The 12,629-nt window shown below is 31.8% G+C and overlaps 1 protein-coding gene across 9 annotated transcripts; it reads right to left on the reverse strand.

Moving 5' to 3' along the window:
- Positions 1 to 7,016: 7,016 nt before the first annotated feature.
- On the reverse strand, positions 7,017 to 12,011 carry LOC129288422 (importin subunit beta-1-like). 9 transcript variants are annotated; one of them, XR_008588001.1, is made up of 6 exons: positions 11,854 to 12,011; positions 8,759 to 11,178; positions 8,484 to 8,683; positions 8,197 to 8,258; positions 7,393 to 7,510; positions 7,017 to 7,208 (listed from the first exon to the last, which is right to left on the reverse strand). XR_008588001.1 is itself a non-coding variant. In XM_054924979.1 (4 exons), the coding sequence occupies exons 2-3, from the start codon at positions 11,170 to 11,172 to the stop codon at positions 8,485 to 8,487; spliced, it is 2,613 nt and encodes an 870-aa protein (XP_054780954.1). In that variant the 5' UTR covers positions 11,173 to 11,178; positions 11,854 to 12,011; the 3' UTR covers positions 7,017 to 7,510; position 8,484. The 9 variants fall into 9 exon arrangements, 3 of the variants coding, with proteins under 3 accessions (XP_054780954.1, XP_054780952.1, XP_054780951.1); XR_008587999.1 differs by having other exon boundaries at positions 7,393 to 7,579; XR_008587997.1 differs by having other exon boundaries at positions 7,017 to 7,510.
- Positions 12,012 to 12,629: the final 618 nt, after the last annotated feature.

The following is a 12,629-nucleotide window of genomic DNA, read 5'->3' on the forward strand; positions in this document are numbered from 1 at the left end:
CAAGTCAACCCTGTTTACCTCACTCCAATAGTTTAAATAAACTTGAGCAAGCCACGGATGTCCACACGTTGATTACAAAGTTAATCTACATAATTAATAACATAAATATGAATAATAAATCTAATTAAATGGACTTTTAAAATATAAAGTTCCTAATTTTCAACTAAATTCTGAAACTCTAATTACATTCCCAATCTCACATTCTAACCTCAATTTTAATTATTCCTCAATCCAAACAACTTAATTAAATTACCAATTATAAATTTTAACCTCAAATCATGTAAAATTTTCAATTTCTACTACTTAAGGTTTCTCTAAAAAATTTCAAATTCCAATCCTAGTCCAAACAATAAAGGGTTAATATTCAATTTTGTCCCTGTATTTATTTTTTAGGAGCGTTAGGCACCTTATATTTTAAAGTGAGACAATTTTATCCTTGAACTATTTTTCGAAAGAGCAAAAACCCATTTCCATTAATCAACCGTTAATTTTTTTTTTATTTTTTGCTGATGTAACATGTGCGTGGAGCCCACACACACTGACATGTAAGACATGGCATATCCTTTGGTACTAATTTCTTCCTGAACTTTTTTTTAGGAGCGCTAAACACCCTAAAGTCTTTTTCTCGGAGTGTTAGGCACCTTAATCTCTTGTTAAAATAAAATAAAATTAATATTATTAAAATATTAAGTATTTAATATTTAATAATTTAAATATTATTATTTAAAACATTACACCACCCAATTTAATATTTTTATATTTAAATATTATTTTTTCTAGCATTTTATAAATGTATAGATGGCTTCTTATTTTTTTATATATCAATCTTTGATCTTCTCTTTGATACAGTACCCAAATCATTACACCTTTTATGCATGTCGAAACTTACTTATATTTTTAATATTGGTTAAGTTCCTTAGTTTTTTGGTCAACTAATGATCTTCCTCCAAAATATTACATTTTTCAAATTTAATACTCTTTATCTGTTGCAGTGTTAATAGTAAAACGATAAACATGACAAATCAAGACCAACAATATGACAACAAAAATATTTATTTGAAAGGCATCACTTATTCCATTAATATGCTACAAAAAAAGTTACTTAATAAGAGAAAAATGAAGAAATGGGAAGAAAAAATTCATTCATTACCTTGGAGGTTCATTCACTTCATTTTTAATACAAAATTATAAAATATTAAAAATATTAAAATATAAAATTAGTTGGTGTAATGTTTCAAATAATAATATGTACATTATTAAATATAAAAATACTTAATATTTTAATAATATTTATTAAATTTTATTTTAATAAGACTTCATAGTGCTTAGTATTTATAGAAAAAAGACTTTAGGATGCACAACACTCTTGAAAAAAAGTTCAAGGACAAATTAACATTAAAGGACATGGTTAAAATTTGATTTGTCACTATGTGTGGGCCCCACAGACATGCCACGTCAGCATATAATGGCAGAATTAAAGGGTCATTAACGAAGGGGTTTTTTGCTTCTCAAAAAAATAATTTAGGGATAAAATTGCCTCATTTAAGAGTATAGGGTGCCCAATGTTTCTAAAAAATAAGTATCAATAATTTTAAAGTAAAATACTCTAACATTCTCTTTGTTTTACTTTAATTATATATACTTTTATTTTTTTTTAAACATATACAAACCTAGCCTGGTATCAATAATTACAAAACACAAATATCTCCTCTATTTGTTAGAATTTATTTTCATCCACCTAACCGTTAACTAACCGTTAAGTCATATATATTGAACCAAAATATCCCTATTTAAATAAAAATATTATGTAAAAATCATTCAAATTACTCAAAAAAATTAATGCATATAATTTTTTCTTTTGTATTTATATGTTAAGTTTTTATATTATGTAAATTTATTTATTTAATATTTTTTTTAAAAAAATACATAAATTAGTTAAAATAATATTCAATCACGCACTTACAAAATTCACGAAAAAAATAATTTAATATAATAAATTATTCAATATAATTTATGTTTATATTCTTTAAATTTCATTAATTTTAGCACAAAATTTTTAAATTATTTATTTAAGTATTGAACACTTAATTATTTGAAGATATTTTTTAAATTGGGAGAGATAGTAGACAGTTAAATCATGAGGAAAAATTAATAATTTCAAAATTTTTAATCTAATCATACATAAAAAAGTTAAGTATTTTATGATTTTTAATAAAATATTCTTAACAGTGTTAAAAATTGGACTAAAATATAGGTTTTGAAAATAGAATGGAGGTCTCTATAATTTTAGCAAAATAGAAGGGAGGTCACTGCATTTTACTCTAAATTTTAAAATAATTAAATATCAATTCCAATTTATAAAGTCGATAATTCAGGTCAAGTTAGACAGGTTAGCTCGAATTTGCCTAAAAATATTTAGGGTAGGGCTTAAAAAAAGATAGTATTTTTTTATGTTCAAAATTTGGACCAAGTTCGATCAGATTTGGGTTTAACCCGAATACCCAAATAAAAATATTTATTTTTAAAAAGTATATAAAATATAATAAATATTAATTAATTATTTAAGTTTTAGGTTATTATATACTAAAATATCATATATTTGAGTCCTATACATCATTTAAGTATCAAAAAATTATATTTTATATTTTTATAAAATAAAAAAAGTAATTTTAAAATAAAAAATTAATTAAAAATAATTTTAAAAATAAAATTTGGCTATTCGACAGGCCTAAATCTAAAGGAATTTGAGTCGAGTTTGGATATTTAGACTTTTCAAGAAGTCTATCCTATTCGGGTCGAGCTTATTACAATCGTAATAAAATAGATCTAACTCGTCTAAATTCTCAGTTCTACCAATCTGTACAAACAAAACCCAAGCATTAAATTCAAATTTAAATGGTTAGAATATCATTAATCACGTCAAACCTCTACTTTGTTACAAACCCAACCTAAAATCCTCCAAATCAAGCATTTGAACAAATCTTAAGCAATTAATCACTTAGTCTAACTTAGTTAACATATTTAAACTCAAATTAATTAAATAGAACTATCTCAAATTTGAAATTATAAAAATTATAATATTTCACTATAAAAAATTCCAAAAAAATATGAAAAATATATTTAAAAAATATTTAGAATACTTATTCAATTTTAAAAAGTTTCAAAACACACCCAAAATATCTTAAAACCTCTTGAAATTAGCCTCTGACACACGCGCACACTGTAATTCGGAGGACAGCACAGTCGATGCTGGAGAATAAAGGAGGAGAGAAACGTTGGAGGGGATGATGGAGTAAATGAGGGCGAATTAAAAAAAAAAAAAAAAGACAACACGTGGCCCATGGTTAATTTGAAAATTGTTGTAATTGCCATGGCCCGAACCCAAACAGCCCTTTCATTTTTTTTTTGTTTTCGATTTTTAATTTCTATCCTTTTTTTCTCTCCTGAAACTCCGAAGATTGAATTAAGTTTGTATATCTATATGCAAATAAAATTTTCATAACATTCAAAATATGTATAATATGTTAAGTCCGAAAAACATCTAAAAAAAGTTTTATTTAATCCCAACCAACGTTGTTATTTTCTTCATTTTATAAAAAATAATGTCTTGGAATTAAATTTCTAAAATTTAAATCCTTTTTCGGTAAATTATTTTTCTCAAATAATTACATGGTGAATTTTCTTTTACCATGAAATAATTTCCTTCTAATGTTACTTAACCTCTAAAATTAAAAATTAAGATGTTACAATAATAACACAATAAACATTGTACTGTTTTAAGTTGTTGAAGGGAAACATTGTAAAAAAAAAAAAAAGGAATATTAACAGCTTCTATACAAATAGTTGAGGGGGAAAAATTGAACCCAGATTATTGTATGATGTATAATGTAAATGATTAAAATAAAAAATATTTTAGAAAAGCTCACACATTTTTATTATAAATAATTAAGTTCCATCATTTCTATAAAATGTTATATATGAATAGACGAGTCCAAGGAGTTAGACCTAAAGGGCAAGCCTTTTGGCAAGCACTAGCTTCTTCATTGCTAATAAACTTAGTTTACAAATGATCCTAGGTAGCTTTCTAGAGAAACGATTTAATTTTATCATAAGTAGGCCATTTCCAAATCATAAACCAAATATTTGAGTTGTTCATACTTTCTAGATTTTCAATGGTTAGGTAGGCAGATTTTATTGAGAAGCTATTATCAAAAGAATGCCTCAAGCTAAGAATGTCTTTATCACCATGAGGATTAGGGGGTTGGACAAGGAGGATAAGCTTAATAACGTCATGGTAAAGGTAGCGGCATAAAAGATCAGTCTTCCACCCTCTAGAAGTAGATAGGAAATCAGAGACTATGACATAAAAAATGGAATCAGCTTTAGGAAAGGCATACTAAATAATAGGTTGGGGGGACCATCTATCATATGAAAAAGATATTTGATTCCCTTTACCAACTTTTCAACCCATGAATGACATAAAATTATCTCAAACTTTGCCGATACTAGTCCAAGTGGAGGATGTAGAGCTGATTTTACACACCATAGGATTCTTGGTTTGTTACATTTGCATTTCTCAAGAAGAATCCAAACCTAAAGACAATTAGGCTTAGTAATAATTCCTTAGCAAATCTTCATAATGTAGGCAATGTTTTGGCCTTTAAGTTTCTTGAAGTCAAGACCTTCACAATTTTTGTCCTTAGTAATGCAACTCTAAGATAAGAGATGAGGTATTTTGGGTACCGTCAAACAAGTCCCAAAGGAAGTTTCTAGATGTTTTTTCCAAGTCATTAAAGACATTTTTTGATAATAGCATAGTGTGCATAGTATAGGCAGGGATGGCTGAGAGAATAGATTTCCTTGTGATGTTGAGATAGTGACCCTTCCAAGTGAATAGATGAGTATGAACTTTTTCAAGAAGAGGGGCAAAAGTTAGCTTGGAGGGCCTTTTGTATAGTAGAGAAATTCCAATATACTTGCCAAGATTTCCTATGAAAGGAACTCCAAGCTTTTCAATAATTTGCATGCTTTTGTTGATGTTGACATTCTTGGAGTAGAAGAGTTTAGATTTAGTAGTGTTGAGTTTCCATCTTGAAGCCTTACAAAATTGGAAGAGACATTGTTTAACAATCAGTTGGCCTTTGCTTCTTCTTTTTCTTTTTGAAGCAATTAGTTGGCCTTTAAAAAGAAGATTGAAAATTTGTGAAGTGTATATAATCACATTTGTCAATACAAATAGGACAGTCAAGCTATCCTTTTCAACCTAGTAAAAATTAAGAGCCAAGCTTTAAAAAAAAAAAGATTTTGTTACAAGAGAGATTTTAGATCTAATCGTTATAAGCCCATTAAAAACAAGTGTGGGCTCAAGCTAGCCCATAAACACATGCAGCTTTTTTTAGTTGAAGTGACAAATACACATAGCTTTGAAGACTATAGAATATTTACCATTTGAACAATAGACAATTTAAACTTGTATGGTTTATACAATATTTTGGGGTTTGTATTATTTTGATTATACTTGAAAGGTTATTGTTGTCTTTTAAATATTTAATTAAAGTACTTTGCAATTTTTGTGTTAAAAAAAGAAAAAAAAATCTTGTATATAGTAACACATGTAATACAATAAAATTATAAAATTTGGTGAAATGAGAAACTGATATTTTTTATTCATACAAAATCTACTCTTTGATTTATTATTTATGAACAATGTACTTAGCTATAAACTTTTTAGATGCGTGTATTTTTCATCATATCTTATCATTCTACACTGTAATTAATAATTTTTTTATTTTATTGTTTATCTTCATTTTCATATTCTTTTTGAGAAAATTACAATCAGGTTTCACACAATAAAATTAATTATTGTAAGATTCATTAACAACTGAATTAAACTACATTAACAACTGATTATATTGTCAATACAATTTAATTTAGTTGTCAATAAACTTTATAATAATTAATTTTCTTGTATGAGATTTCAATGTAATTCTCTCATAATTAAATGTCCTTTGCAAGGGTGAATTATCAATTGTTAAATAGTTAGCTAAATTGGTTTTCATAATTCATGTGAATTAGTTAGTAGTTAGGTAGTTTTCATATTTAAGACCAATAAAGTATCTTTTCGAATCATTTGATTACACAAAATAGATACTAGACAAGCTTCTAAATAGCAAGTCTTAATTCAGAAACAATTGCTCTTGCTGGCTTTACAATCCTTTCACTGGAATCACTTGAGCAAGGAAATGTAATTTCTTGTAACTTGATTGCTTTCTTTTATTTTTAATAGAAGCTTTTATTCAATGTTATCATTGAGCAAGAAAATGAATCCACGTTCACAGAGAACATCATGATTAATTGCGGAGTTACATATCAAGCTATACATGTTTAGGACAAGAAGCATGCCTTGACAGTGGTCCATAAATACAACTTCAGCTCTTCAATATCAATCAAATTTCATAGTCAAGACATACATTACATACCACTCTAATCTTTATTATCGAACATCTTCTAAAAGAATTTTGCAATCCTTAATATAAAACCCTTAATAAAATATTACTTATATTTTTTAATATTACATTTATTTAAAATCATTAACTAAGAGAGAATATAATGCAAATATAAAAAAATTTTATTTAAGTAGGGATAAAATTGAAAATTAATTTTATTTGTAAATAAAATTAATTATTTAACCATGTCTCTTTAATTCTAACGCAATAATTAGAAATACCTTATAATAAAAAATAAATAGAATAATTCACTTCTCTTGATATTTAAGGTCATCCGTCCCCTATATATAAAATATTTTAATCAAATCTTGCTTACCAATAAGTTTACTATTTAGTTGAAAGCACATAAAACCAAAATAATTTTCTAGTTTTTTCCCTAGTAACGTTGATCAATATCATGGTGGTAGATAAAACATAATATCTCTTCTCCTTTTCAAGACAAAAAGAAAAAAAGAAAATTATCCAATTACTCAAAATTATGGCACCTTTTATATTTAAACACAAAATAAATTTCTAAAAAATACCTTGTATACAAGGACAGAGTGAATAATTCATAATTGTGTCGTACATAAGAGGATACCCTATTCTTCCCAAGCCATAATTACATTCATCGTTAAATACTACTGGGGAAATGCTAAACTAATACTAAAAGCATTGAGGAAAATGACATCAATGAATGCTCACTAGTACTTTTTACTTTCCCTGTGAAACAGAAACAATGTAATCAGTTTCATTGAATTCCTTCGATTGATTTCATCGGCTATTAGTTTCCCCCAAAGTCATCACCATATCGGCTTTCCCAGAAAATGAAAATTGTAGTTACCACAAAAAAGAAAGAAAGAAAGAAAGAAAATGAAAATTTTAAGGCTTCATGATAGATCCTTACAGCTATGGTAACAGCAAGATAGAGAGGTGACTTGAAGTCAGTCGTGAAATCTGCCTGCTCTTCTTGAACAGCAGCAATCACATCCAAAGGATAGCACACAATATTTCTTCTTGCAAACCTGTCACCATATGCTAATTCTGGATCTTCATTTATCTCATCAGGCAAAATCATAAGAGAAAAAAAGATCCTATACAAGAAGCAAACCAACAACAAAATAGTTGGAATTTGAAGTAAAACAACAACAACAACAACAACAACAAGCCTTTATCCCACTAGGTGGGGTCGGCAGGTACCAGTATGGTGTAACATCAAGTAAAAAGATTGGTGGCTATAAAATTCATTTTAACATCCACTGTTTGTGCTATAATTACTTTTTTCATACTTAATGAGTAAATCAGAAAGTAAGAATATAACATTTGAGTTACCCTCATCGTTAGAGATGACAGGTTATTCACAGATGTTGAAGATGTATTCATATATAAAATGAGACCAAAAAAAAAAAATCAAACCAAAAACGAGAAAATTCAATACAAAATAATGGATGAAGAATGATTGACCAACTTCAACTTGACCGCAAGTATGTTTCATTGCCTATTCCAAGACATATAGACTAAGATAACTGTTTTCCACCCTACAGCCAAATAATAGAGGAAAAATAACAAAAAAAGACAAGGACAGACTGTACCCCGCCCCAGCTCTACAACCTATAAAATATCAGACAGTACACCACCGGCCCAAATGAAGAAATATAATCAAGCCGAGCCAATGGAGACAGCACTGGGCAAATGTATAATGGGAAATCACCATTTTGGTCCATCCTCACTGTTAAACCTGTTTCTCCTCATGTATGAAAAACTCCATAGTTTCTGCCAAGTTAGAAGAGAATTTAATCACCACCCAACATCCTCCATAGCAAAGCAAAATAAATTAAAAATGAAATCGAAAAGTAGACTCCATATTGCTTAAAAGAAACAGAGACAGCTAAAGTACCCAAGAACTTGAGCCAAAAAAATGGTAATGACGATCCAATTGTGACTCACCTAATGCATACAAATTTATGCAAGGAGAAGGTCCCATGAAACTGCAATTACCTCAAAATGATATGGCTCGACTGATAGCCAACTTGGCCCATTCAGCTGACTCCTTAATCATATGATCATCAGATGACAAGCTCTCTTTGAGGAAATCTTTGCTGGACACCGATTGCTGAATTAAGGGACCAGCATTACTACCCAACGTATCAGCTAAATCTCCAAGTACACCAATAGCTGTCTTTGTCACAACATCATCCCTAAACCAACAGAAAGACACAAATTAAAATCCAGGAATATAACTGATAAAATAGCAAGTACAAAAGTTTGCTTACATGTCCTTCGCCATGTACAAACTATCCAAAAACTGCAGTACAAAAGGAGCATAGGGCATCAAGAGTTGAGTCTTCGGAGAGCCCTTAAACCCCTGGAAGATCCCAGAGTATGCCTCCAAGATTCCATTTCTCAATGAATTTGTGTACTCTGTCATATCATCATCAGCACCTGATGTGTGAGCAGATAGCTCAGCAGCACTCTGAAGCATAGGCATAGCATATAACAAGTACTTCTCAAAGTTTTCACCAATTGCCAAGGCAATATCCCCAAAGCATGAGAATATAGGAGGCTTCACAGATCGATGCAGCTGGTTACTTGACAAATCCTTCAGAAGTTGGGTCATTATCCCATCGCAATAAGGCAAAATCTTTTCCTCCAAGGCCCTGCATACATCACCAACTACGCCTACTGTAATGGCACAAACCTGGTAGTCTTCAAAATTCTGGAGTCCCATCTCCAGATACTTGTAAAATTCCGGCATGTATTTAGCAAAATCTAGGCCAGATGCATAAGCCAGAGCTCCAACGGCAAGCATAGCCTCCTCAAGTGCCGTGGCACTACGAGAAGCAAACACTCTTAGGAACAGGGCCATCATTTGGTCAGCATACTGCATGAAGTGGTATTTTGTTGGCTCGGATGAACCCAACTTTTGTATGATGACCTGCAAGCAACCACAGAGAAGACCAGGTAGTTCGTTTTGCCCCTCATCAGTTGAAAGGTTTTGTTTCTCAAGAATCTGGTGGAGTTCCATCATGATGAGAGGAACTAATTGCACCACCATTGGAGCTGTTTCATCAGTAGAAGATCTCACTACTTCATTTAAGGCTTCATAAGCTGCTGTTCGAAGTCGTGATTCTCCAGCATCCTCCCTATGAGTAACAGTAAGAAGGGCTTGAACAATATCTTGAAAAAAGGGTGTCAATGGAGAGGATGAAGATCCAGCATCCTCATAACCTTGGGCAAGAAAATAAAGAGCACCACATGCCTTCTCAGCAACATTGGGAACATCTTTCATGCTTTGAAGCAACACTGTAATAATCTGTTGGCAATTAGCTGGAGTGATGATGGGTGTTTCCAAAGCTGAGCCATGCAAAAATTCAAACATTCGTCCAAGAGTCCAGGCAGTAGTATCCTTTACTTGATTATTAGGATCTTTCATTAATGCAGTGAGCATAAAATTCAAAGCAACATTTACAAGCGGTACAAGTTTATCAGGTGATGGACCCTCAAGAATGGAACCAAAGGCATATGTAGCAGCTTCCCTTTGCCTCCAGTCAGGTTTTGTTATATTCTCTTCAATGAATGGCATAACTAGAGGCACAATATCATCACCAACTGTCCGAGCAACCAAGCCCAGACATGTGCCTCCAGCCATAGCTATGTTCCATGCACCTTCATCCTGATCTTGATCCTCTTCTTGCTTCAATAGTGTCTCCAATAACATAGGAACAAGAGCTGGAAGTGCCTGCTTAATAAAGTAAAAGCAAGGAATATCAGAATCACCACTAAATTCTCCTCCATATTCTTCTAATATATCTATTTCTTCATCACATATTGAACTCCAGAACTCAATAGCCTGAAGGGCAACTGGCTCCTCATCTTCTTTCACAGCCTTGGCAGTTAAGCTAAATATGTCCTGCATATAAGGAGCCAATTTTTCATAGTAGGTTGATGAAATGGCAACCAAACACTCAAAAGCTGCTCGTCGAATCCTCAATTCAGAGGAAAGAGTAGCCTCACAAACAACTCTCATGATGTAGTCACGCTCCATATCATTTGAAAAATTTGCTTGAGCAAAGCCCAAGGCATTGTATAGGGCTTGAATTGCAGCAAGCCTGACATCATTATTAGTTTCAGAAGAATCCATGCCCTGAACAACAGCAGTGAGTATCTTATTTACATGATCTTGATCTACCACATCTGGGGAAACTTCTTCACAGATGTAGCCAAGAGTCTCCAGAGTTGCCTGCCTTGTAGGAGCAGGAAGTTGAGGAATATTCGTCAAGAGAGACCCTATCAATTCAGGCCATTGCTTGTGTGGCAACTCAATACCAGCAACTTTTGCAATAACTTGTGCGGCAGTTGATCGAGCATCCAGAGAAGGGGAGGACAGGGTCCTTAACAATAATCCTTTAATCTGAGCTCTTACTGTTGGGTCCAATGATAACCATCTTTGGACAAATTCTATCTTTCTATGCTGTTCTTTTGCATCCAGGGCATTCTTAAGAACTAAACCTGCAAGCTTCCTACTCTCTACAGGCTTCTCATCATTTGCCAATTCCCCAGCAAGGGCAAACAAAAAACTTGGAAGATTCTGTTCTTGAAACTGTTTTAAATTTTCTTCTGCTTGTTTCCGTACAGTGCCATCAACTGCTTGTGCATTTAGAAGAATTTGAGTAACCTCCATGGCCATCCGAACCTGGAGCATACAAATATAATCAACTAATTAAAGAAACACAGGAATCCTTAAAAAAGTAATAGCAACAAAAAATTGATCTGAAACAAACAGAAAAATAATAGTGAGGTATGCCCTTAGGTATTTCCATATCCCGCTCCAAAATTGAGAATAACTGAGTATAATATTCTAACGATTTTTCCCCCTAAATGACAATACCAGATACTGATTCAGCCGTTCCGAAGACAGCATTAACAATCTTAAAATACAACGCCCTATTGATCAAAGTTTAATGCTCTTTCAAGAGAAGTTAACCCAAAAAAACTTAAAGAGTACATGAAGTAAAAAATAAACGAGACCAACCACAGCCCGAGAAAGCAAGACCTGCATATCTGCGCTACAGTTACTAAGAGAAAAACAAAAAATTTGACACTGTTAGAATACTCAAGCAAGTCCCAACAATTGAAAATGCAAGGAGTTAAATTCGCTGCCGTTTCCTACTTTTTCTTTGCAGACATATGACATCACTTCACTTGTTCTAAATATCATTTAAGCGAGAGAATCAATTTTTAAGAAAGAATCAGATGACAATCACATATATCCAATCCAAGCAAGGTAGTAAGGAAAACAAAACAAAACAACCACCCTAAATCACTATGCTGAATATTACAGAGAGCAAATCAATTACAGAGAACTCACGGCGAAACAATGAATGAAGCTGGGTATAGATACTGAGGAGAGTGACGAAACAGGTGAAGAAAACTTCAATACTACTGCAAGCGCGGCGACTCTAAAACCCTAGAAGGGCGCGGGAGGGGTACTAGCAGGGACGCCCAAGCTTAGAATATTTTAAATTTTTTTTTTTAACCCAATATTTTTTTTTTGTTTTTTGAAAATACACGCTTTCAGTGGTAAAAACAATCTGGTCCGTCGATTTAAATCCAATAATCTACGGCCCAGTTTGAAACGCTTTCATCTTCCTCTTCATTTTGAACTGTGTTGTTTTTATGCGGCAGGCGACTTCTTATGCGCGTGGAACATAGCAGTGGAAGTGCGAGCTTCTGATTGGTTGTGTTTGTACGCGCTGTGTGGGTGGTGTGGTGTTTGAGGAGAGAAGAGAAAGAGCGAATGTGAAAATCAGTTGGAGAAGAAACAGATCCAGAGACGCGCTCGCGTGCAGTAGGATAAGCCTGCAAATTAAGTCATGAATTATTTTTTAAATAATATTTAATATTTTATATTATAAAATAGTATAAAATAAATTATCAAGTATTAAAAACAGATTGTCACTTCTTGTTAAATTAAGAGTGATGAACATTTTATTTTCCTTGTAAGATCCACATTTTGTTTGTATTCTCTCTCTCTCTCTCTCCTTTCCAAATCTCTCTCTCACCCTCTCAACACACCATGAAAGATGCTACTAAGCTTCAATGCCCTAGCTTCATCCAAACTCATGTGATCTTAGCTCTATAAAT

The sequence above is a fragment of the Prosopis cineraria genome, unplaced genomic scaffold, assembly GCF_029017545.1.
Source record: "Prosopis cineraria cultivar Desert tree isolate PC_DT_omini unplaced genomic scaffold, ASM2901754v1 PC12, whole genome shotgun sequence".
NCBI lineage: Eukaryota > Viridiplantae > Streptophyta > Magnoliopsida > Fabales > Fabaceae > Prosopis > Prosopis cineraria.

Bases quoted from the DNA above. Each gene is read 5' to 3' on its own strand.
- LOC129288422 (XM_054924979.1), bottom strand. From the start codon at position 11,172: ATGGCCATGGAGGTTACTCAAATTCTTCTAAATGCACAAGCAGTTGAT. The intron at 8,684-8,758 runs GTAAGCAAACTT...CTGTTGGTTTAG, and splicing joins TTGTACATGGCGAAGGACAT to GGATGATGTTGTGACAAAGA.